General features: G+C 32.0%; 1 protein-coding gene across 2 annotated transcripts; it reads right to left on the reverse strand.

Moving 5' to 3' along the window:
• Positions 1–825: 825 nt before the first annotated feature.
• LOC134725276 (serine/arginine-rich splicing factor 7-like) lies at positions 826–26,611 on the reverse strand. 2 transcript variants are annotated; one of them, XR_010108537.1, is made up of 10 exons: positions 26,376–26,611; positions 23,474–23,551; positions 15,844–15,939; positions 14,985–15,068; positions 12,419–12,484; positions 10,962–11,024; positions 9,434–9,820; positions 9,050–9,085; positions 8,180–8,439; positions 826–1,525 (listed from the first exon to the last, which is right to left on the reverse strand). XR_010108537.1 is itself a non-coding variant. In XM_063588953.1 (9 exons), the coding sequence occupies exons 1-9, from the start codon at positions 26,504–26,506 to the stop codon at positions 1,387–1,389; spliced, it is 1,080 nt and encodes a 359-aa protein (XP_063445023.1). In that variant the 5' UTR covers positions 26,507–26,611; the 3' UTR covers positions 826–1,386. The 2 variants fall into 2 exon arrangements, 1 of the variants encoding a protein (XP_063445023.1); XM_063588953.1 differs by lacking the exon at positions 8,180–8,439.
• Positions 26,612–27,727: the final 1,116 nt, after the last annotated feature.

Here is a 27,727-nt window from a genome sequence, read left to right on the forward strand (position 1 = left end):
TCACATATATTGGGTATTTGCATCATTAAGTCATGCTAAATTACTGAAATCTTCACAATTTCAGCATTTTAGTTAAATTTTAGACAGTTTCTGTCTTAAATGAAAGTGGCCTCATTCGTGTTCATCCTTAATATTGAAATGTTAATTGTGTTTAATGGTAATACATAACATATATAAGGGTCGAGGATGAACACGGATAAGGCCACTTTCATTGTTGACAAAAACCATACGAAAAGTAAGTTTTTGGCATATTTGATAGATTTTTCATATTTAAGCTAGAATCAGAGCGTTTTTAATGAGTGAATCAGTTAATATCTTGCACAAAAAATAATTGAATCAATTGAAATAAAAATTTAAGTGTTTAAAAAGTGTCCAAAATCTTTCGTCAGGTGAATTTGAAATTTGAGGCCAAAACCAGCCCTTACCAGACCTATTCTTTCTTTCTGAAACATTGTATTTCTAGGTGGTGTATTGATATCCATCATAGTATCACTATTTTTTTCTCCAAAAAAAAACCTGAACAAAACAACAGGTAGTTAGACACACAAACATGGAATTTAATAATTGGGAACTGCAATGTTGTAGTAACTATTAACATATTACTTTCATTGACAAATGAAAATAACATCAATTTACAAGTTTTGGTTTCTTAAAAAGTGTCTTGAACATGCAAAACTTTTCAAAACCTGATAAAAGTGAATCTTCTCTCTGCTGTGAGGGGCATACAATTTTTTTCTTTTACAACAATAAGTCCATTTTTTAAAATTTTGTCAATACCTGCATCAACTATTGAAAGCACAAAGAACATGACACCGGTAAGGTTAAAGATTGCATATCACAGATCTGGTTGTATATCATGATATATTACATAACAAGAAAGTCATCAGTTACTAGGTTTCACAGAGGTTTATAAAAGGAACATAGAGTAATTTTGTTTTCTAAATACATCTTTCTGATAATATAAACAATTGATTCTTAGTGAGAAAAGCTCACATCAGCCAAAAGGGCCATTTTTTGTGAAAACTAAAAAATACAAAATATATATCTTTACCCCTTATTTATACAATAAATAATGATTACTTACAACTATAAAAAAGAAGATGTGGTATGATTGCCAATGAAACAACTCTCCAAAACACCAAAATGACACAGAAATTAACAACTATAGGTTACTGTACGGCATTCACTTATCATCTTCAACTTTAAAATGGTGTATATTCAATGATGGTTTTTAGAGATTAACAGTAAAATAAAATAAACAAATTTTAAGTTTATATAACAAAATATTAAATATAATTGTCTTCTGCATAACTGCACATATAACTCTTGTATATAACTCTTTCTATCATCTTTTGATTCTGTCCTTCTTATCACAATTTATAATAACTATGACTCCCCATTGGCGTCATTGTCGTCTGGTTTGTCACTAATGTCTGGGTCCGTACTATCCATGACATGGGATGTATCTGTGGCATGTGAAACATCTGTCACATGTGATGTATCAACATGGTCTTCAGAAACAGACCTGAAAAAAATCAAACATTCATTACAATCAATTTAAAAAGAAGATAAACAGGATAGGTCGATTTATGAGTTAACATGTAATACACTTCTGTCTCCTAAAAGAATTTAAAGTTTACTATAGAGAGAATAAAGAAGAAGTCAGAAAGATAAATACTACCAGTAGGTAAGTACATGTCCTGTATTTATAAGAGAAAGTACTAAAACAATAGAAAAGTTGGTTTTACACTCGTCATTTATTGTTTTTATAAGATAAACAGGACTATTTGTAGTTGTGTAAAGGATTATTGTGATGTGAAAAAATTATGACAAAATAAATTTGTGCATTCTGAATTTGTTTAAGTGCAAACAATTTGAAACATTTGAATAATTAATCAACTGTTGTTTCTTGGTATTGGATAAATGGTCAGAGCCAAGTTCACAATTTTTTTTTTTAATTTTTGAATTATACTTTCAAAATTAAATGAATTCTGCTTTCAAATGAAAACAATTATGCACTGCAAGCACATTTGACAACTATGATAATCCCTTATATCTTCAACAGTACACATCAGAATGCTTACATAAACTTTAATGACTCAGGTCATGATGAATTCTTTCTTAAGTGCACAGATTCTGAGTTTTTTCCAATGTTTATTCTTATTTTCATGAAAAAAAGAGTTTGAGAGTTAACAAAGGGTATATTTTTTTTCTCTGGGAAATGTCTTAACAAGTTTTTATATTTTCGCTCAAGATCATAAAAAATCTTTTTACATGAACCATACAGAGTAAGCATATACAATTTAGATTAAAGTTCAGATTCAAATAACTACACATGTAAATATAAAAGTATTATAATTGGAAGATTGAGTTAAATCTACAGACAAAGTTTCAGAAATTTATCTGTTTTGACTAACCTAATAATAATTTACCATATTGCAGCTATACAATATGCTGGATATTAAGCTACAGTCTAACATGCAAACAACAACAAAATACAGTACAAACAAGAATGTGTCCTCAGTACACGAATGCCACACTGGCACTATCATTTTCTATGTTCAGTGGACCGTGAAATTGGGGTAAATTCTCTAATTTGGCATTAAAATTAGAAAGATCATATCATAGAAAACATGCGTACCAAGTTTGAAGTCGATTGGACTACAACTTCATCAAAAACTACCTTGACCAAAAACTTTAACCTGAAGCGGGACAGACGGAAGAACGGACGGACGAACGGATGAACGGACGCACAGACCAGAAAACATAATTCCCTTCAACTATAGTAAGTGGGGCATAAAAAAATATATTTTTAATTTATAGTTTATATGGGAGTTATCAATATAGACAGGTTCTGATTTTTTATTTTATTTTTTGTAATCAATTATGGTGGGAAGCAACTAGTCTGCTTAACCCCTTACCATGCAATGATTGTTAAACTACTGCCTCTCCCTAAATTTAAAATTAGGTTCTCCATACTTTTTAAGGTTAACTGTTTGATATTGATTTAAAAATGCAAGTATGACCCTCCTTACTAAGGATGTTTTTTGTTCATCAAATTTACAGTGTAGTTTAAGTACAAATTTGAACTCTAAAAATTGAAATCTGAGCAAAATTGCAATCATGAAGGGGTGAGTTTCCCTTCTTTATCTGGCCCAAGCTGAAGAGGTATGCAACTTCCAAAAACAGTGAAAACTTGCAAGAAAATGACTTTAATACCTACCATGTTTGTATAAACTTAAATACACTTTTGGAAGGACTATTTTAGGTTGCTGATCCAAATGAATCAAATCTAGAAAGACTGAATATTTGGTCAAATGTCTATCTTCAAACAGGGATGTGTTCTTACAATGGTTAAGGTTGGAGAATTCAACTTGTTCAGAAGCTTTATCTGTGCAACTGACAATAGGCTGACCTACAAATCTGTAAATGTATTATTCGAGCAAAAGATGTGTACACTACATGTATCATAATGTAAATTACCCCACAAAACATCTAATACCACTGAAAAGTATATTAAACTAACTTTAACAATATAGTTATCTAAGCTTGAATATTAGTATACAATCTAAATTCTTTTACTATTAAACTGTACAACAATCTACATGTTAACAGCCAAACTTTATTATCTACTCTTCATTTAGTTATAGAAATCTTTTTCTATCCAGTAATTAAGAAAACTTTGTGATTTTTTTTATATTGGGAAAAATACTACACAGAAGTAAGATTTTATCTACTTTCAGAAAGATGCAGGTTTTCATTTGTTCAGAACACATCGAATATCAATTATTCAACAAGATGAAGAATAGCAACTTAGAGAGAAACTTCTATGTTTTTTTCCTAAGTGTGTAGGGATTTTGTGTCAGGAATGAATACACTGTACTTTTTTCTTTTCCCTTTAAAATTCAAAATATGGTCCGGAATTTATACAAATTATCAAATACACAATGTATATAAGAAATAGTAACTAGAGGCTCTAAAGAGCCTGTGTCGCTCACCTTGGTATATGTGAATTAAACAAAGGAAGCAGACAGTTCATGACAAAATTGTGTTTAGGTGATTGTGATGCGTTTGTACATCTTACTTTACTGAAAATTCTTGCTGCTTACAATTATCTCTATCTATAATGAACTTGTCCATGTAGTTTCAGTGGAAATTGTTAGTAAAAATTTACAAATTTTATGAAAATTGTTAAAAATTGATTATAAAGGACAATAACTTCTTAGGGGGTCAATTGACCATTTTGGTCATTTTGACTTATTTTTGAGTCTTAAATTGCTGTACATTATTGCTGTTTACAGTTTATCTCTATCTATAATAACATTCAAGATAATAACCCAAAACAGCAAAATTTCCTTAAAATTGCCAATTTAGGGGCAGCACTCTAACAACGAGTTGTCCCATTCATCTTAAAATTTCAGGGCAGATAGATCTTGACCAGATAAACATATTTACCCCTTGTCAAATTTGCTCTAAATGCTTTGGTTTTTGAGTAATAACCAAAAACTGCATTTAACCTCCATGTTCTATTTTTAGCCGTGGCGGCCATCTTGGATGGTTGGCCGGGTCAAAAAACACAATTTTAAACAAGATACATCAATGAGGATTGTGGCCAAGTTTGGATTAATTTGGCCCAGTAGTTTCAGACGAGAAGATTTTTGTAAAAGATCATGGATATTTACGAAAAAATGGTTAAAAATTGACTATAAAGGGCAATAACTCCTAAAGGGGTCAACTGACCATTTTGGACATGTTGACTTATTTGTAAATCTTACTTTGCTGAACATTATTGCTGTTTACAGTTGATCTCCATCTATAATAATATTCAAGATAATAACCAAAAACAGTAAAATTTCCTTAAAATTACCAATTTAGGGGCAGCAACCCAACAATGGGTTGTCTGATTCATCTGAAAATTTCAGGGCAGATAGATTTTGACCTGATAAACAATTTTACCCAGTCAGATTTGCTCTAAATGCTTTGGTTTTTGAGTTATAAGCCAAAAATTGCATTTGACCCCTATGTTCTATTTTTAGCCATGGCGGCCATCTTGGATGGTTGGCCGGGTCAAAAAACACAAACTTTAAACTAGATACATCAATGATGATTTTGGCCAAGTTTGGATTAATTTGGCCCAGTAGTTTCAGAGGAGAAGATTTTTGTAAAAGATCATGGATATTTACAAAAAATGGTTAATAATTGACTATAAAGGGCAATAACTCCTAAAGGGGTCAACTGACCATTTTGGACATGTTGACTTATTTGTAAATCTTACTTTGCTGAACATTATTGCTGTTTACAGTTGATCTCCATCTATAATAATATTCAAGATAATAACCAAAAACAGTAAAATTTCCTTAAATTACAAATTTAGGGGCAGCAACCCAACAATGGGTTGTCTGATTCATCTGAAAATTTCAGGGCAGATAGATTTTGACCTGATAAACAATTTTACCCAAGTCAGATTTGCTCTAAATGCTTTGGTTTTTGAGTTATAAGCCAAAAATTGCATTTGACCCCTATGTTCTATTTTTAGCCATGGCGGCCATCTTGGATGGTTGGCCGGGTCAAAAAACACAAACTTTAAACTAGATACACCAATGATGATTGTGGCCAAGTTTGGTTAAATTTGGCCCAGTAGTTTCAGAGGAGAAGATTTTTGTAAAAGTTAACACCGGACGACGACAGACGACGACGGACGACGGACGCCAAGTGATGAGAAAAGCTCACTTGGCCCTTCGGGCCCGGTGAGCTAAAAATGAATAAAAGTCAGTCAAATCATAATTAAGATTTACTGTAGATCTACTCATACATGTTTCCATAAAGCACTAACATACCATTACAACTAGTATACAAAACCAAAATCACAAGGTTTGATGAAAAATAAATTTCATTCATGAAGGAGTACTTTACATTAATAGCTTAAACTCTGTTTGCAGTTTTTTTAGCATGAGCAAACATGTACGACCTTTATCTTTTTAATTCAAATCTCTATAAAACTGTCAATTATTTTTTTTCAAATATATATTATATTCAGTGTTCCTCATAATATTGCTAATTAATTTGGCATTTAGTAGAATTGTTTCTCTCTCATTCAATATAATATGCACTTCTATTATACGTTCCACTGACTAAACAAGCTAAGGTTTGTCCAGTGTTCCATGAAGTATACTATTCATCTAGGCTAGCATAAAATTGATTCCGCTTTAAAAGAGAGCTGCATTGGAAATGTTCATACATAACTTTACAACTTCAATTTTTATTTGCTATCAAAGTTTCAATATGGAACTACATGTATTTACAGGTTTTATCAAGTAAATATGCTTTTGAAATAATTTCATGTTTGTTAACCCTCATTTAGACCAAATTAGATATACTGTAAACCAACTCTTTTTCAATGATACTTAATTTCGCGTTTTACCCTTCCTAGACCACTTTGCGGCTATATAATTCGCGATTTTCTGTATTTTAATAAGGAATGATCCAAGTTTTACATATTGGCGATTAATATTCACGTTATTTTTCTACTAATGAGAAAATAAATCGCTCGCGAAAATCAGCTGGTTTACAGTATCCAATTAATATCACACATCCAGATCACCAGTCCAATTGTTTTTATATTTTGATTTGTACACTTTTAAGTTGAGTGAAGTAAGCAATATCACATCGATCTTTTCTTTACCATTTCAAATCTTTTTTTACATTTATCACTTCAATGTCACACATAACTTTTTTTTAAATCTGTCTTTTATTCATACTGTTCTCACAAGTTGGTTTAAATATATATTGTTTTATTTCTTTAACTGTTCCACTTTTGATTTCTAATAAAAATTAAGCTCATTTTGCTTTTATTCAAAACAAGTTGTATCTTCAATCCCTTTGTTTGACTTTGAAATGTTTGTTACGTGACACATAAAGGCACAAATTGTTTATCTTATATCACCCAAGAAAACCACTCAGTTTTCCTCCTTTAATAAACACTGAAATGTTAACTTCCATGTGATACAGGGTGGTTCTGATACAAGTACACATGCACTCAGTTTAAATGTAATGATATCTTATTAGTTCTTTCTGCTAGGTCATGCCATAAATTCTGGACAAAACTTTTTCTTTAAAACATTTCTGTGTCCATTTTCCATGCAATTCTTGTTGTGAATTTTCCCCATGAAATCAAATTTCCAGAATTTATGACACCTTTTGCCATATATATGTATCCATGAAGGTCATATGTCAGTCCTAAATTTTGTCAAGGCATGATACCACAAAAATTTATAAGTATGCTTGCACTTCCAATAGAAAATAAAAATAATTTAAAAGTGAAAAACTTGGAATTCAAAAGATATTACAAATTTAAGATGTGACGACAATGATCTTTTTTCACATGCATAAATAAAACAAAATCAATTGCTTCAAAAAATTTCTACAAAAATATTATACGACTATTAACTTTTGATATATTTCACAGAAGGTTCAACAATTTTTTACAACAACAAAACATAGGGAACAAAACTTCAGTGAATAAATACTGGCTATAAACAACAAAAGCAAACATGAAAATCTAGCTGCCAACTTTTATCTCAGCATGTGTTAAAATATATGTTTTTTTCCAACTTATTAAAAAAAAAGTTTGTTGATATAAAACAGATACCTTTACAAAAAGATATATGGGAGATCTTCTTACTATCAATTACTAATACTAAATACTGTGGATACATTATTACTTATGGAAACCTTTGTGGGTAAATTTATATGTCCAACAGAGCCAAATATCTATAGATGTTTATAGATATTTTGGCAAAACCTAAAGATCAAATACCCATAAATGTTAAACTTTTTCCCCATTCAACGAAAGTTTGAATCAAAGAAAAAACGTGAATCCACAGTATAAGAAACTTCAACAGAGGGAAAACTTTTTGTACACAAGTTTTAAAAATTCAAAATAATAAACATGTTTTTTCACCATCATTTTATTGACTTGTAATTTAAGTGCAAATATATCATTAAAACATTTCAATACTAACCAGTAGCTATCATAAAAAGAAGAGAATGTGCGAAGCAAAAGAAGAAGGTGCACAAGGCAAAAGTTGACATATAGATTTCCATTAAATGAAGGGTATTCTAGCCAGAAAAAAAAATATTAGTAAAAACATTGTTAGTTTCTCCGACCAGTGCTACTCACATGGATAATATAAGTAAAGTAATCTTCTGAGATTTGGCTTTTTACTATCAGCATGAGTAGTGTGGTTGTGGTGGTATTGAGTATGTTTTTGAGATAGTGGGTTATCTCCCCTTGGTCTCTGACATGAGTTATTGTTCCTGATAGTGTGTTATCTACCCCTTGGTCTCTGACATGAGTTATTGATCCTGAGTAGCTGCCTTTGAGTATGTTACTGAGTAGTAGTTTATCATGTGGGTGAGTTCATACTCCTTGGAGCAGCGCTAAATGTTGATAGACCAGTTATAACACACATGTCACAATATACTAAGTACTAAAAATGTCTAGGTTAAAAATATTTTTTTATTTCATAATCGTTCGTTTTTTTCCCTCCAAACATTAATAATCTTAAAATAAACCTGATTGACTTAAAAATACTCTATAAACAAACAATTTTATGTATAGAAATGATTTATGCATATTCGCTACTAACTCAATTGATGAATAATTTTCAAATAAGGGGAAAACTTCAAAATATGTGTGTTGACATCAAACTCCATTTTTTACAGCAAAAATGCTCATTTCAATATCATCCTAAAACTCCCATTTTTTTCTGTGCCCATCAAATATTTCACACTTTTTTATTTATTTATTAAAAATAAAATTTTTGCCATTAAAAATGAAAAATTCATTAAATCAGTAGGTCTGATAAAGTAAAAAAAGTTAAAATTTTACATCAATAATTTGTCAAGTAAAGTTTCAAAATTTAAATAAAAGGGATACTGTTTTAACATATAGCTCTAATTTTATTTATAAGATTCTCTCAAGTAAATTATAAAATGTAGTGATTTCCCCTTAATTTAATAAAAACTATGTCAAACAGATGATACCTACCCTTGATTGTCCATACTTTCATCTGGTTTCGTATCACTGAAAATAAAAAAAGTTTTATTTAATTGGGAAAATCATAATTCAGATCATTATTTATATTTTTATAATTCTATATGCTTATTTAACAGCTGAATGTATAAAAGGCAAATTAATAGTTTGCTTCCTATATGCAGTAAACAAATTCAGAAAACCAAACATTGAGCAATATTAACACCACCAAAATCAGGGTTGAACTACAGTGCTCAGGAAAGGCAAGAAGTTCCTGCTCCATGAGCTGCTCTATAACAAGTAAAAATCTGGTGATGTCACAAATTATGATATGAGTTATCCCTTATTACAAATAACAATTGTAAAGGGATTGATTTGGTGATCTACAAACCAAATTACCTTGCAGCAGACTGGTCATTTTTATCAGATTTGATTGGTGATGGTGAACTATCGTTAGAAAATGTTGAGACATTGTTGTGCTCTGGTGATTTACTCTGAAGTTCTGGTGATTTACTCTGTGTTTCTGGTGATTTACTCCTTCTCTCTGGTGATTTACTCCTACTGTCTGGAGATTTACTTCTTCTGTCTGGAGATTTACTTTTTCTATCAGGCGATTTACTTTTTCTTTCTAATGATTCGTTATTTCTCTCTGGTGATTTACTTTTCTTGTCTTGTGATTTGCTCTTCTTATCTGGTGATTTGGATTCATGCTTTGATATTGATCTGCTTCGCCTGGAGGATTTCCTTTTTGGAGATTTACTTCTGGAGCGGGATTTTGATTTACGTCTGAAAAGGCAAAGAAATTTATAATTTGAAATAGATAAAGTCCACTTTGATAAATCCTGTAACCAGAACTACTTTTGTGACCTATGTTAACACTGTGTTGATTCACTCCACTATAATATTCACAATGTGTTCCTTGCAACTGCAAGTATACTATTAAACATGTTTTAATTAATTGTATTGACTTTGCTGATATTCGTAAGAAGCATTTCAATGTCAATAATATGTATGATTTATTTAATGATGTTCCATTTACAAATATTGTTGCTTTTTTAAAAGAAATTGGAATTTATTATAAAATATAAAAATGTTATTATATTTCAATCGATTTTAATTTTTATCACGTTATTTTACTGTTGAATTTTATTTGTATATACTCAATTTGCTTTAGTCAATAATTTTAGTATATTGAAGGACTTTTTGTCTTATTTTAAAATATGCTTTAAATTGTAAAAATATTCGAATTAGCTCTCGCCGCGATATAGCCTTTTTGTGCTAATGCGGCGTAAAGCAACCAACAATCAATCAATCAATCTCAAGAGTGCAAACGATGAAATGTCTCGCCTTCTTTACTAATCATTGATATTATGTTGATAGTCCTAAATATAAAGCTTTATTACAACTGTCACATAAACTTAACCAAGAAAACTAAACATTGACCAATGAACCATGAAAATGAGGTCAAGGTCAGATGAACCATGTCAGACAGGCATGTACAGCTAACAATTCTTCCATACAACAAATATAGTTGACCTATTACTTATAATAGGAGAGAATTTAACTATAAAAAAAAAATTAACTTTTTTTTCAAGTAGTCACTGAATCATGAAAACGAGGTCAAGGACATTGGACATGTAACTGACGGAAACTTCGTAACATGAGGCATCCATATATAAAATATGAAGCATCCTGGTCTTTCACCTTCCTAAATACAAAGCTTTTAAGAAGTTAGCTAAAACCGCCGCTGCTGGATCACTATCCCTATGTTGAGCTTTCTGCAACAAAGGTTGCAGGCTCGACAATAAACAGGATGCTAATGTCCCGAATAGAAGTCATGATCTAAGAGTAAAACAAATCTTTGCAGAATTAAAATACAGGTAAGAGTGTTCTTTTAATCAGTATTTTCAGGCTTATTGTAACTTACTCTGATTTACTGCTTCTTTCTTTTGATCTTTTTCTGTCTCTTGACCTAGATCTGGAGGATGACCTAAATCAAGTAATATCATTTCAGTATGATAGTTTGTCCATTATACAAACATTGATTCAGTCTTTATCAGTTTCAACAGGTACGCTTCAATACACATATAGAGTTTGATATTCTTTGTTTACAGGGTTCACTTCACACTTTGTATATTTTAGTAAGCAAAAATAGAAAAAGACAAGGCTTACTTATGATACCCAGCCCTCTAAAAGTATAAGGTTAACAGGGAGTTGTTGAGTGATAAAGGAGTAGGGGCAATAAGGCCCTTATTTGGCCCAAAATTTACTGAAAATTTAAAAGTTATTATACATATTCTTAAATTACTAAAAACTTGACTTAAGTATAAGGTACAAAGAAAAACAAAACAAATTTGACATCAAACAAGTTACCATGGCAACAAATCATAACCTAATTTGCATATTTTGTTAAATGTCGTTATTTTTTCTTGTTTTTTCATCAAATTTTAAGTATATTTTAGATTGAACAAGTATTTGCGCACCCAAGAAACAACTTTATATTTGGTCAGAATATGCCTATAGTTATAATAAAGCTTCTGTTAAAATATTTTGTTGTTTCTCAGCTGTGCAGGATGTTTTCACAACGGAAATAAAGATAGAAAACTGCTTAAAATTCTGTATTTTTCATTGTTATTGTGAAAACAGCACATATAATGACGTAATTGTGACGTCATCATATAAAAATCTTTTATGTTTTTCATTTATATTTCTTGATCCTATGCATTTCTTAACATTATTCTAACATTTTATTTTCTTGGGCCAAAATTAGGCCTTAATGCCCCTACTCCTTTGAAAAAGCATCAAATGGTATATATAGCTGACTATTATTAACCCTCAAACCAAATTTTAAAAATCCTTGTATTGCATTTCCTGAGAAAAATGTGACGAAAGTTTTCAACTTGGCTATCATGTGTAAAATGATAGAAGTGTTCAGTAAACAGGAAGTTATTGAGTGATGAATTTAAAAACGCATCACATGGCTGACTAATATAAACTCTTGAACCAAATTTAAAAAATCCTTGTATTGTATTTCCCGAGAAAAATGTGAGAAAAGTTTTCAACTTGGCTATCATATGTGAAATGATAGAAGTGTTCAGTTAACAGGAAGTTGTAGAGTGCTGAATCTGAAAAACCATCACAGTATAGCTGACTTATATAAACCCTGAAACCAAATTTCAGAAATCTTTATGATGTATTTTATGAGAAAGATGCTGCTAAAAATATTCATTCATCGACGGACAGACAGCGGTAAAACAGTACCCCTCTTTTTTTAAGCAGTGGTATAATAATAAGTATGAAATTCAATTTTGTCCGACTTTGGTTTAATATCTTTAATCAGTACTATTTTGATTGTCAATGTTTCAGTGAATGTTACTTAATTACCTCTTTCGTTTACTCGTACTGGTACTTGATTTTGATTTTCTTCTGTCTCTGGATCCACTCCTTGACCTGTAAATAAACCATCCATTTCAATCATAAACTAACAAAGCTAATTCTGAAATTACCAATTCTTTAAAAAAAAAAAAAAAAAAAAAAAATGCGCACAAACAATTATTTGTAATAACTACTAGTGATAGGAATATATTATTTTTAGATTGCCAATTTGAACCAAAATTTGTTATGGTATGAGAAACCTGCAATATTAAAGAAATTTAATTAGAAAAGCAGGTGAACATGGTGAACAACTTCATGTCTGTAAAAGTATATGTACACATTTGGTGAAATCCTATCAGGATGTTTTGTTAGGAAATGCAGATTGACAAAGTGAAATCAACAGATTTTGTAATTGAAAATCCCAAAGATCATTCAGATAAACGATTGAGGTATCAGGTCAAACAAGAATGTGTCCACAGTACATGGATGCCCCACTCGCACTATCCTTTTCTATGTTTACTGGACCGTGAAATTGGAATAAATTCTCTAATTTGGCATTAAAATTAGAATGATCTTATCAAAGGGAACATGTATACTAAGTTTCAAGTTGATTGGACTTCAACTTCACCAAAAACTTTAACCTGAAGTGTAACAGACGGACAAACGAACGGACTATTGTAGGTGGGGCATAAAAAGTTTCTGCAATTTTGGTTATATTCTGTTGACGTGTTTTCAAAAAGTCACTGATATACAAAGTGTGATGCAGATGATAAAAAACAACAGAAATGATCCAAAAGTTTGCTTCACTTTTAGATGACACAAGATTGTTTTAGTTAATCTAAAGAAGTCAACTATACTGAAATTTATTTATGATCTGCAAATTCCTACTTTCCTTATATACCAAAATCATCTAGCATCTTACAGGAAGAGGGAAAACAAGGGAGCCATGATTTTTTTTTATTCCAATTGTCATAATTAGGTCAAAAGTGTATCTACATGATCGCAACTGATATGTGATGATCACATACAAGTTTTTTTAATCCTATTGTGGTCTCTAAGATAGCATTACATTTTTGCTACATAAAGAAACAACTAAATGTCCTTGTACAAATATACCTTCAAGATTGCAGTTGAAGTATGAACCACATAGAAATTGTTCAGCAAAATCCTCGAAGTCCAAATAACTCTCATTCTGTAACTATTTAATCAAAATCAGAAAAGATATTTTGATTAAGAGCACATATAAAAAAAAATCACAAAGGAGTAGGTCCGGTAAGACCCCTTTTTGGCCCCAAAAAATAACAGTTTTACAAAATTGTTAAAATGTAAACTTTTAGTTATTTATTGGGCAGTTAAATGGTTCTGCTACATAAATATGGGCAGTTTTTGACAAGACAATACACATATATCGGGTTGTAGCACTGTTAAGTCATGCTAAATAACGGAAAACTTCAAAATTCTATCATTTTAGTTAAATTTTAGACGGTTTCCGTGTAAAACGAAAGTGGCCGCATTCGTGTTCATCCTTAATATTGAAATGTAAGTTGTATTTCATGATAATACATAACATATATAAAGGTTGTGGATGAACACGGATGCGGCCACTTTCGTTTTTGACAAAGACTATCTAAAAAGTGTCGTTTTTTGGCAGATTTGAGAGATTTTTCATATTTGAGCTTGAATCGGACCGTTTTTAATGACTAAATCAGTTAAAATCTTTCACATAAATTAATTGAATCAAGTGAAATAGACACTTAAGTGTTTAAAAAGTGGTCAAAATCTTTCGTCAGATGAAACTGAAATTTGAGGCCAAAATGAGTCCTTACCGGACCTACTCCTTTACCAAAGGAGTAGGGGCAATAAGGCCCTTATTTGACCCAAAAATTACTGCAAATTAAAAAGTTATCATACATATTTTCAAATTACTGAAAACTTGACTAAGGTATAAGGTACTAAGGAAAACAAAACAAATTTGACATCGAACAAGTGACCATGGCAAAGAATCATGACCTAATTTTCGACATTTTGTTAAATTTCGTGATTTTCCTTGTTTTTTCATCAAATTTTAAGTATATCTAGATTGAAAAAGTATGTGCGCACCCAAGAAACAACTTTATATTTGGTGAGATTATGCCAATAGTTAAAATAAAGCTTCTGTTAAATTATTTCGTTGTTTCTCGGCTGCGCAGGATGTTTCCTCAAAGGAAATAATGATAGAAAACTGCATAAATTCTATATTTTTCATCGTTTTTGTGAAAACAATACATATTATGACGTAATTGTGACGTCAGCAGATAAAAATCTTTCTGTTTTTAATTTATATTTCTTGACCCTATGCATTTCTAAACATTATGTGCCAATTTGAAATGGTTATCAAACATTTTATTTTCTTGGGCCAAAACTAGGCCTTAATGCCCCTACTCCTTTCATCTAACTCCTTGAAATAGTTAAGAAATCACACTGATGTGAATGAAGAAAGTGGTTCATTATTCATAAATGTTGATTTCCCTATGGAACCCATGAGAGCTATCTAATCTAGGACAATGTCATGAAATCAACAACCACTAAACCTTACCTTTTATGTGACTTTGACCTTGATCTCCTATTCGATCTTTGTCTTGACCTTGATCTTGATCTGCTGAGTGATCTGGAATTCGGTCTGTAAATATATACATCCAAATCTAATTACTTTTTTTCTTTCATGCATTTAATGAAAACTTTGAAAAAACAGTTATTGATATATTTCTAAAAGTGATAGCAGGCCAGGTGAGCTATAATTTATTCTGTTGAAGGACTTTTTTAACATCAAAAATTAAGGTAGCCACAAAGCATCAACTTCAACAATATTATTTATGAATAAAAAATTCCCTTCTGAAATAGATAGTTCAAAAGGATAACACATCAAACCAATTCAAATTTATTATATTTATCAAAGTTGTACATATATCGATGCAAGTTTGTTTTGTTTGGTAAGGTACACGTGTGTATGCTATTTATAGATAGGTCTGTTTGATTGGTTATATAAGGAATGCGGGTAGCATTTCATGCATGGGTGGTTTTAAGGTAGTTCAAGTCATTCGAGTCATTGCAGTCAAGTGTTCTAGAGTCTTTTTTCTAAATTAATAATTATGAAAAATTATTTATTTACAGGTTGATAGTCCAGGATGGGTCACAAAACATTGATGTGCTAGTCAGAGACAGACAATTAAATTATCACAATACTCATTGGTATTAAATGAATTACGTGTATATTATTATCTGAATAAAATGCACTTGACTTTTGCAAGTGGCTACTCCCAATTGAGAGTTTTGTATTAAATTGATAAATGCTTTATGTTCGGTTGAGGTTACGAATTAGAACATAACTTTTATTTGTGACATATGAATAATAAAATAATATGCTTTCACTTTGATTAATCACTTTAATGTTTTACCTATATACTGGTCTTTTCCCTTTGACTGATTTATCTCTCCGATGTTCGTCATACGGTACTGCATGTTCTACTCTAACTCTTCTCCCACATATAACTCTGTAACATCAATTCAAATAAATCACAATTAGAAAGTTGTATTTATTTCCACACAATCAGTTGAGATGGAACTCTAAATCTTTGGTTGGAGCAAACTTGAAGGTATGCATAATAACCTTTCTTCATCTGGAGGTTTACTGGAATATGTTTGCTAAATGACAAGGTGATGAGATCATATCTTACAGCATAAACAAGACAGAAGTATTTGGGTTTGTGTTTCTCAATAATACCATTTATGTGTAGAGTTGTTTTGTGTTATTTTGTTATTTGAATGTCTTCTTTATGACAAAGGTTATGATTCTTTGTTTAGTGTTCTCTTTTTCATACCAGAGAACTTCAACAGAGCAGAAGACAGTCCACAACCACCGATGGATCTTCAGTACAGTGAGAACCAGAGGAGAACTTCAGAAGAACAGAAAACAGTCCACAACCACCAATGGATCTTCAACACAGTAAGAACCAGAGAGAGAACTTCAACAGAGCAGAAAACAGTCCACAACCACCAACGGATCATTAACACAGTGAGAACCAGAGAGAGAACTTCAACAGAGCAGAAAACAGACCACAACCACCAACAGATCTTCAACACAGTGAGAACCAGAGAGAGAACTTCAACAGAGCAGAAAACAGTCCACAACCACAAATGGACTTTCAACACAGTGAGAACCAGAGAGAGAACTTCAACAGAGCAGAAAACAGTCCACAACCACCAATGGATCTTCAACACAGTGAGAACCAGAGAAAGAACTTCAACAGAGCAGAAAACAGTCCACAACCACCAACAGATCTTCAACACAGTGAGAACCAGAGGAGAACTTCAACAGAGCAGAAAACAGTCCACAACCACAAACGGATCTTCAACACAGTGAGAACCAGAGAGAGAACTTCAACAGAGCAGAAAACAGTCCACAACCACAAACGGACTTTCAACACAGTGAGAACCAGAGAGAGAACTTCAACAGAGCAGAAAACAGTCCACAACCACCAATGGATCTTCAGTACAGTGAGAACCAGAGGAGAACTTCAGAAGAACAGAAAACAGTCCACAACCACCAATGGATCTTCAACACAGTAAGAACCAGAGAGAGAACTTCAACAGAGCAGAAAACAGTCCACAACCACAAACGGACTTTCAACACAGTGAGAACCAGAGAGAGAACTTCAACAGAGCAGAAAACAGTCCACAACCACCGATGGATCTTCAGTACAGTGAGAACCAGAGGAGAACTTCAGAAGAACAGAAAACAGTCCACAACCACCAATGGATCTTCAACACAGTAAGAACCAGAGAGAGAACTTCAACAGAGCAGAAAACAGTCCACAACCACCAAAGGATCATTAACACAGTGAGAACCAGAGAGAGAACTTCAACAGAGCAGAAAACAGACCACAACCACCAACAGATCTTCAACACAGTGAGAACCAGAGAGAGAACTTCAACAGAGCAGAAAACAGTCCACAACCACAAATGGACTTTCAACACAGTGAGAACCAGAGAGAGAACTTCAACAGAGCAGAAAACAGTCCACAACCACCAATGGATCTTCAACACAGTGAGAACCAGAGAAAGAACTTCAACAGAGCAGAAAACAGTCCACAACCACCAAAGGATCTTCAACACAGTGAGAACCAGAGGAGAACTTCAACAGAGCAGAAAACAGTCCACAACCACAAACGGATCTTCAACACAGTGAGAACCAGAGAGAGAACTTCAACAGAGCAGAAAACAGTCAACAACCACAAACGGACTTTCAACACAGTGAGAACCAGAGAGAGAACTTCAACAGAGCAGAAAACAGTCCACAACCACCAATGGATCTTCAACACAGTGAGAACCAGAGAGAAAACTTCAACCGAGCAGAAAACAGTCCATAACCACAAACGGATCTTCAACACAGTGAGAATCAGAGAGAGAACTTCAACAGAGCAGAAAACAGTCCACAATCACAAATGGACTTTCAACACAGTGAGAACCAGAGAGAGAACTTCAACAGAGCAAAAAACAGTCCACAACCAGCAATGGATCTTCAAAAGAGTGAGAACCAGAGGAGAACTTCAACAGAGCAGAAAACAGTCCACAACCACAAACGAATCTTCAACACAGTGAGAACCAGAGAGAGAACTTCAACAGAGCAGAAAACAGTCCACAACCACAAACGGATCTTCAACACAGTGAGAACCAGAGGAGAACTTCAACAGAGCAGAAAACAGTCCACAACCACCAAGGGATCTTCAACACAGTGAGAACCAGAGAGAGAACTTCAACAGAGCAGAAAACAGTCCACAACCACAAACGGATCTTCAACACAGTGAGAACCAGAGAGAGAACTTCAACAGAGCAGAAAACAGTCCACAACCACAAATGGACTTTCAACACAGTGATAACCAGACAGAGAACTTCAACAGAGCAGAAAACAGTCCACAACCACCAATGGATCTTCAACACAGTGAGAACCAGAGAGAGAACTTCAACAGATCAGAAAACAGTCCACAACCACAAACGTATCTTCAACAAAGTGAGAACCAGAGAGAGAACTTCAACAGAGCAGAAAACAGTCCACAACCACAAATGGACTTTTAACACAGTGAGAACCAGAGAGAGAACTTCAACAGAGCAGAAAACAGTCCACAACCACAAACGGACTTTCAACACAGTGAGAACCAGAGAGAGAACTTCAACAGAGCAGAAAACAGTCCACAACCACCAATGGATCTTCAACACAGTGAGAACCAGAGAGAAAACTTCAACCGAGCAGAAAACAGTCCATAACCACAAACGGATCTTCAACACAGTGAGAATCAGAGAGAGAACTTCAACAGAGCAGAAAACAGTCCACAACCACCAAAGGATCTTCAACACAGTGAGAACCAGAGAGAGAACATCAACAGAGCAGCTGGACCCTAAATAACAATGTATACTCATTTAGTGAAATGGACGACACACTGAAATCCAAATTTACAAATGAAACAAAATTTTAAAAAAATTTTGGTTGGTTTGGCGGGTCATGCCACACATTTTTTAAACTAGATACCCCAAAGATGATTGTGGCCAAGTTTGGATTAAATTGGCCCAGCAGTTTCAGAGGAGAAGATTTTTGTAAAAGATTACAAAAATTTACGAAAAATGGTTAAAATTTGACTTTAAAGGGCAATAACTCCTAATGGGGTCAACTGACCATTTTGGTCATGTTGACTTATTTGTAAATCTTACTTTGCTGAACATTATTGCTGTTGACAGTTTATCTCTATCTATAAAAGTATTTAAGATAATAACCAAAAACTGCAAAATTTCCTTAAAATTACCAATTTTAGGGCAGCAACCCAATAACGAGTTGTTGGATTCATCTAAAACTTTGTGAGGGGATAGATCTTATTCTGATATACATTTAAATCATAAAAGATTTGCCCTTAATTTCTTAGTTTCAAAAGATATAAATCAAAAACTGCATTTAACCACTATGTTCTAATTTTAGTCATGTGGGCCTTTTTGTTTGGAAGGCAGGGTCATCAGACACATTTTTTAAACTATATACCACAATGATAATTATGGCCATGTTTGGTTAAATTTGGCCTTGTAGTTTCAGAGAAGAAGATTTTTGTACAAGTTACAAAATATAACGAAAAGTTGTTATAAATTGACTATAAAGGGCAATAACTCCTTAAGGGTTGACTGACAATTTTGGTCATGTTGACTTATTTGTAGGTCATACTTTGCTGAACATTATTGCTGTTTACAGTTTATCTCTATCTTTAATAATATTCAAGATAATAACCAAAAAACTGCAAAATTTCCTTATATAACCAATTCAGGGGCAGCAACCCAACAACAGGTTGTCCAATTCGTCTGAAAATTTCAGGGCAGATAGATCTTGACCTGATCAACAGTTTTACCCCCATGTCAGATTTGCTCTTAATGTTTTGGTTTCAAAGATATAAGCGAAAATATACATTTTACCCCTATGTTCTATTTTTAGCTATGGCGGCCATCTTGGTTGGATGGCCAGGTCACCAGACACATTTTTCAAACAAGTTACCACAAGGATGATTGTGGCCAAGTTTGTTTAAATTTGGCCCAGTAGTTTCAGGAGAAGATTTTTGTAAAAGTTTACGGACGATGGTCGACGGACGCCAAGTGGTGAGAAAAGCTCACTTGACCTCTCAGGTCAGGTGAGCTAATAATATTCAAGATAATAACCAAAAACAGCAAAATTTCCTTAAAATTACCAATTCAGGGGCAGCAACCCAACAATGGGTTGTCGGATTCATCTGAAAATTTCAGGGCAGATAGATCTTGACCTAATTAACAATTATACCTCATGTCAGATTTGCTCTAAATGCTTTGGTTTTTGAGTTATAAGCCAAAAACTGCATTTTACCCCTATGTTCTATTTTTAGCCATGGCGGCCATCTTGGTTTGTTTGGCGGGTCACGCCACACATTTTTGAAACTAGATACCCCAATGTTGATTGTGGCTAAGTTTGGTTTAATTTGGCCCAGTAGTTTCAGGAGAAGATTTTTGTAAAAGTTAACGACGCCGGACGCCGGATGCAGGACACTGGACGCCAAGTCATGAGAAAAGCTCACCTGGCCAGGTGAGCTAAAAAGTCCCATAAAATCTAACTTGAGGAAATCTCAAAATCAGCATTTTTAATTTCCTATGGAAATTAACATTGGAAGGGGAGACAACTTTGCCAAAATCAGTCTTTTTTAAGTCTTTTTTGCTTGATTTTCTTGAAATTTATGTAAAGTATCATACTTTGACAGGGTTATAGGATTGTATTAGACTAAATTATATAATCTTCTGCTCATGAAATGTACAAAACCGAGGTGTTATGGGTAGTTTTTATTTTTTTGTGTGCATTTTTCAATTAAAAAAATCACTAATTTGAAGCTTTGCGACCATTTTGAAAAAATAATGTGAAAATTTGGTATTGTTTATATCTGTATATTATATTTTTTCAGCATCTTGCTTGTCTAAAGAAACTTTAAACCACTCAAAGAAGAATACATGCTTAATTGTTTTTTTTATTAAATTTGAGATTCTTTACCTTGACGTGTTGAAAAATTCAATAATTGGTCAACTAATGAATCAGGAAATCTAGATAATAGCTTGATAAAAGATATGCAAGCACCTTCAGAGATGTTTGTTATACTCTAAAGACCGCTAAAAAATCAAAAATCAATACATCCTGATGAAAAGAAGCGGTAAAGTTATAATTTTGAATTAATTTTTATTGATATTTCTGTCTTTTTTTAATGAGTTATCTCCCTTTTCAATGCAAATCTGCATAGGAATTTTAAATGGTTACTTTTTTAGTCTTCAACAAGTAAGATTTTAGGGGACTTTTTTCTGTGTATATTTGGGGTATAATGCTTAAGATTAAAACTTAAAAATATTCTGTTGCAATTACCTCCAGGTTAGAGTCAAATTTATGCTAGATTGACGGGACTTATTTGTTAGCATACAATAGTAATGTATAGAAGTTGATGACAACCATGTTAAACCATTCACCAGAAAAGTAACCACCAAATATGCATTGTGCAACTTTAAAAGTAGACATGAAAATAAAATCATAAAATTTACTTTTTTTAACTTCTACTTGCATTTTATTTGCAGTCAAGTATATCATGAAGCTTTTTAATAAATCATATATATATAAGGCATTATTATACAATATTTGTTTTTCTTATCCAAAGAATGTATGTACTTAGGATGAAAGATATCTCCATGTTCATGTACATTTCTTATCAATAGTACCAGCTGTAGAATTTTAAGATAACTTTTCAAACACCTTTCAGGTGACAACTTTCTCATGAACCATAAGACTAGTTCATAAATGAAATAGAATTCGTTTTTTGTTTGAGTACTGTAAATTGTTCCAGGCATTTATTAAAAAAATGATTTGTGAAGAATTGACAATAATACTAGATTAATTATTACAATTTAAGAAAAATCTGTGTATATATACTTGTATACATCAGATATCTGGATGCAACTTCTTATTTTTGTGATTCTCAATCAGTCTCATTATTCGCATTAATAAAAACTTCATAATTATTTCTGAATTTACTGCATAATATAATGTAATCCCAAACAAAGTCCTTATACTTTTCAGAGACTTCATTTGTATTTGGAGATTGAAATATTTTCTTATTGAATTTAATTTTTAATGAAATATAAACTGTCTGGATTACACCGACTTTCATATCTTACTTTTTCAAAATTGTCATTGTTTTAACTATATAAAAATTGGTTTTTCAGAAATCTTGAATTGGCAAAACAAATTTGGTTTTAAATTATAATCTTGAAAAAAATTAATTACAAAGTAGACTGTACTAAGGAGTATTATACAAATCCTTGACTGTAATGTAATGATTTTTACTAGGTAACACTATATACATGATAGATATAGATTGACTAAAAATCTCAGTAAACCATAGCATTCATTAAAAAAATCCTATACATTAATATTTAAACATTCAATGGATTATTTTTTATTGACAGAAACATGTAATAAACTAAGAAAATCAATAAAATGAACAATTTTATAAACAATACAATAGATGGGACAAGATGTTTCTGTCTACTTTATTATAAGGACAATGCTGGTTACAGACAAGCTGTTACGCCAATTATCTTTTCTACTCAATACCATAAGATAAACTTTTCACGTCAATTATATGTCATATCTAATATTCTAAAACTCATTCTGTCAAGGAGGTGCTGGAAAAGGGGGGTCTTGATATGTTGGGTTACGAGTTTTTGCATTTTCTAGAAGTGTGTAAATAGATATATAAGATTATGTGGTATGAGTGCCTATGTCAATGAGACAACTCTCCATCTAAGTAACAATTTATAAAAGTAAACCATTATAGGTCAAAGTACAAAGTTGGTTAATGATATTAAAGAATGAAAGAAAAAATTATAATTTCTGTCTTCTCTCAAAAGTGCAACATTGCAAAAAAGACTAAACAATTATAATCCCTCTTTTTCCGTGGCTAATAATTTATCAAGGAAACTAACTAAACAAACTGATATGGCCTTTTCTTTTCATATTGGTACACTCGAAAAGTCTGCCCAAAATTGTATGTGCAATAATTTATACTTTAACATCAACATCACATGGAAATCTTGTTAAAATATCATAGATATGGAAGAAACCTTAACTGGATAACTAAAATCAAAACCAGGTCACTGAATGTAAATAATTAATCACAATAAATTCATGAACATACCCTGAAGAAATCTTTTCTTTATATTTCAATCAATTTTACCAGACTAGTATAAAGGTTATCAGTTCTATAAATCATATATCTTTAGAACGTCTATGTTTACCTGTTTACTTTCTATTACAGAAATGAACAAAGCAGACAGTAAATACTAATATTTTGAAATAAACATTAAAATGAAATGTATTTTTGTATTCATCACATAATCTACATTCCCATTTACGTGTATACACTGTACTAAAATAATATTTACCATAAGACACAATTCTGTGCTTATTGTATGGCCTTTCTATTTTATATTTACCTTCCATGGAGTCTTTGTACACATTTTTCTGCATCATCTGAATATTTATATACCATGAAAGCAAACCCTGGAGGATTTCTGAAGGAAATAAAAAACAATAAATACCATTATTCTGCTAATACTAATGCAGTTATTCCTATTTTAACAAACCCGAAAATGAAATTTGTTTACATCTACACGGTACAACTCATCATGATAGTAGTCCATGTAAATATAAATTCAAAAGCTTAGAAATATTGATACTAAAATTTTATGCTAAGTAAGAATCATTAAATTCAAAGTATAAATAATCAGGAAGTACCTGCCAAGCTTATCTGGAAATAGCTAATACAGTAAAGCAAATTATAACATAATTCCAGACTAAATGTCAAAATATTTCCTTTTACAGAAATTGAAACACGGTGATGAAAAATCAATGCATAGTGGGCTTTTATATGGATTAAATTAAAGTATTTTCTAACAGAAGGTGACTACCAGGCAGATATGAAAATTGCTTTTTTTATATATATATACATGTAGTTACAAATTCCTTCACCATGTTTTGGACAGAAGAATGGACGAACAGACAAACAGATAAATGGAAACAGCTTTATATGCAGTTTAATCTTCATTTCTCAAGCGGGGGTGTAAATAAATAGTTCTTGTCAGCTTCAATATCTCAAATGTTTTTTTCCAGAATCCCTTTGTTCTTAAGATGCATGAAATATTTTCCACTGGACATTAAGAAACCAAAAATTAATCAATCGTGATACTGTTAAATTTTTTGGTAATACTAAAGTGCATAGATGTGAATGGCAGACTCAGTTATATCCTCTGGGAATCACAGTCCAACAGCAAAAATATCACATCCAAATCGACATGATTTCTATATTAGAGGTAATAAGGTTCAATTTTCATTACAAGGGTTTGTGAATTCCATTCTTTTCTTTAATTTCTAATCTTAATTTAATTCTCAGCATGCACAATCAACAGGCATGTAATTAAGCTATGTGAGCTTTGAAATTGGCAACATGACTTTAACATAAAAATGTTTAGTCGCTCACATGCATTATTCTCCTTTAAACAATATTCATCAATATTAGTGCAATAACCTTATAATATATTGTAATATGTTTCAATTCAAACATTATTAGAACATGTTGTATTACATACAGTATATAATAATCCTTTTTTAAAACCTTTCTTACAACATTTTCTGATCTTTGGTACAGCAGGTCTTTTTTAACCTTTGATACAGTGAACAAATTGATTTCCAATAAAACATTTTATTCTCAGTACATGTACTACATGCAGATCATGATCTACTCAAATTTCTTTTATATTTTAAACAGAACAGTTAAGTCATAAACAAAAAAAAGACAGAAACTTAATATCTGATTTGGGTGTTTTGATTTTAACTTTGATGCTCAAAGAATGTGTCAAATAAAACAGTCAGAAAGAGGACTTGTACATAAAAATTATAGCGTACAAGTAAATTTCACCATATATACTGCTATGGGTATTTAAAAAAAAGTCAAGTCCTTTCATCTACTTTAATTAATTTTTAGGCCCCACCTAAGATAGTAAAGGGGCATTATGTTTTCTGGTCTGTGCCTCTGTTAGTCCGTTTGTTCATCCACTGGTCTGTTCGTCCGTGGGCCTGCTCATTCTGCTTCAGGTTAAAGTTTTTGGTCAAGGTAGTTTTTGATGAAGTTGAAATCCAATCAATTTGAAACTTAGTAAACAAGTTCCCTATAACATGGTCTGTCTAATTTTAATGCCAAATTAAAGTATTGACCCCAATTTCACAGTCCACTGAACATATAAAATGATAGTGCGAGTGGTGCATCCGTGTACTATGGACACATTCCCGTTTTATAAGCATTAGATAATTAGTATTTTAATTGTCCATCTGTAATAGTTGTCTGAATTAATATTCAGAAAATTTCAATTTCATGAACAATAAAATCTGTCTTATTACTTTCCAAATACTACCCATTTACAAGCCTCCACAGAACAATTCTTAAAAGCCTTAATTACTCCTTTATTTGACTTACCTATTATCTTAGAACAGAAGTGGTATTTGTAAAGTTTTTGAAAAAAAAAGATAAAAATTACAACTCTTAATAAGAACATAAAAACCAAGAGAATATTTCTGATGAATGTTTGAGTGGGAACATTATCCTGAATTCCTGAAAACATATTCTGTATCATCTCTAAAACATAAGCATTCTTTTTTTCATCCTGTTTCCCAAACAATCATAATTTTTTCCAGACTTATTTTGTTATAATCCTGAATTCTTTGACAGGGGTCGTAAAAAAAATGTCTAATTAATTAAATTTTTAGAGAATCATATGGACAGTAAAACAGACTGTTTGAACATTAAAGAATAGAAATGTTATGACAATTTAATTTTTAATGTAAATTATTACAAATTCATACAAAAAAATCTGTCATCTTAGAGTATATACACAATAATTGTATTGATCAGTGGAACCCCATGCTGATTAGGCAAAGGAGTTAGCTTATGTCACAGCCTGCAAATACTTTTTTTTTTTTTTTTTTTTCATAACTTTTAGTTTCTCATCCTGAAGAAACTGAGATTTCTGCTTTAAACAGTTAAAATGCAAATAAATTTCCATTGAAGATAACTATCATAGAAAAATAGACCCATGAGTGTATTTCTATAAATCTCAGTGGTGTTTCAGTAGTGCTGCAGTTTTGCAAAAATTAGCCAATGAAAAATAAACATGTAATACCAATACTTTTCCTGAAGCAGGAAGAAAAAAACGTATAGTTTAATTACTCAATTTGAAACTATCCTATCTAGATTTTCTTGACTTCAATATTTAAAAAAATGTCTTATCACCAGACAAACTAAAATGTGGCATTTATCTATATACTCATTTTACATAGGCTTACCTTGCAACCCAAACATCCAAAATTGGTCCAAACTTTTCTAGCTCTCGCTCTAGTTCGTACTTGCCGACACGACTCCCAAGATCACCAACAAATACCCTGTACCCTCCTCGGCTTGAATCAAAAATTGCCATGTTGTTGCTTTATCAAATTGTAGATCTATAATCTAATAGCTTGTAGACCTGTGGGCCGGTGGGTTTGTTCATTGATAACAGACTGGTACCTACTTTAATCTGTCACATAAGAGGACAAAGAGGTGATCACGCTTTAAACAGGGAACCCCATTATTATTGGGCATGCCTATTTCAGTCTTCCGGGTGGATAAATCAAATTGAAAATTTGTTATTGCCTCATCGAGTAAATATTAATTTATATAAACGAAATGACATAATTTGTATAAATCTTGTCAAGCCGTTGTGGAATTTATTCTCTATTTTCCTAACATTTTCAAAAATCATTTATTAATATATCATATCATGGATAAATTATATAGATCCCGAAATTCTGTTACAAAGTTCCATCAAAACGTTGCTCAGGGAATGCTTAATCGGCCGCCAGTATCATTTGATCGAGACTGTAAAATGATAGTTGGTAATAAAAAGAGTCTCTAACATGGATTATTTTGTATTTCATACACATTATCTTTGTTTTATATATCTAAAAATCTGCATGCCATAATTTCTCAGACTACAGACTCAGTAGATATTGGAATTATTATGCTATGCATTTTATTTGTATAAATTAGGATTTAGATTTCTACTTGGCTGATGCACAGATATTGGAATTCCAATTTGTACTAGCATGGAGCAAGCCAAGAAATCATCGCTCAAAACTGTGGAGGACCTCCTACTGCACCCTTTAAATTCACCTTTCAAATGTAGAGCTCATAAGATGAAAATATTCCGTGGAGACCCGCACCCCCTGCTTTTTTTTTTTTATATATACGTTTTCAACCCTCGGATTAAGCTTTCCAATCTAATTAAAATTAAAACCTTGATTTCTAACCGGCCTATTCATGAACCGACCCGGTATCGCTCTTTATTCGAAAAGAAATCTACACGTTAAACACATACATGTTTTGCTGCTTGGGTGTATTTTGCATATTATTGTCTATACTTTATTTCTAACGCCCTATTATTTTCATTCTTTCTTTTTTTGAGCCTATTTTTTTTTAATTGTTGTTTCTGCATGTCATCTGAAATTTACCCATTATTATAAATTCTGAGACCCTATGCCATGCAACCCTCACGAAAAAACCAATAGATATAAACACGAACTTTCTATACTGATCTAAATCAACTTAAAGACCATTACGTATATATAGTAATGATAGAAAATATAAACAATCACTGGTA

This window comes from Mytilus trossulus, chromosome 7, assembly GCF_036588685.1.
Source record: "Mytilus trossulus isolate FHL-02 chromosome 7, PNRI_Mtr1.1.1.hap1, whole genome shotgun sequence".
Taxonomy (NCBI): domain Eukaryota; kingdom Metazoa; phylum Mollusca; class Bivalvia; order Mytilida; family Mytilidae; genus Mytilus; species Mytilus trossulus.

What these genes read in the sequence shown, in the direction of transcription:
- LOC134725276 (XM_063588953.1), bottom strand. Translation starts at nt 26,506, where the DNA reads ATGGCAATTTTTGATTCAAGCCGAGGAGGGTACAGGGTATTTGTTGGT. An exon ending in GTACAAAGACTCCATGGAAG is followed by an intron (nt 15,940 to 23,473) that starts GTAAATATAAAA and finishes TTGATGTTACAG; the next exon opens with AGTTATATGTGGGAGAAGAG. An exon ending in GAAAGAAGCAGTAAATCAGA is followed by an intron (nt 9,821 to 10,961) that starts GTAAGTTACAAT and finishes TTGCCTTTTCAG; the next exon opens with ACGTAAATCAAAATCCCGCT.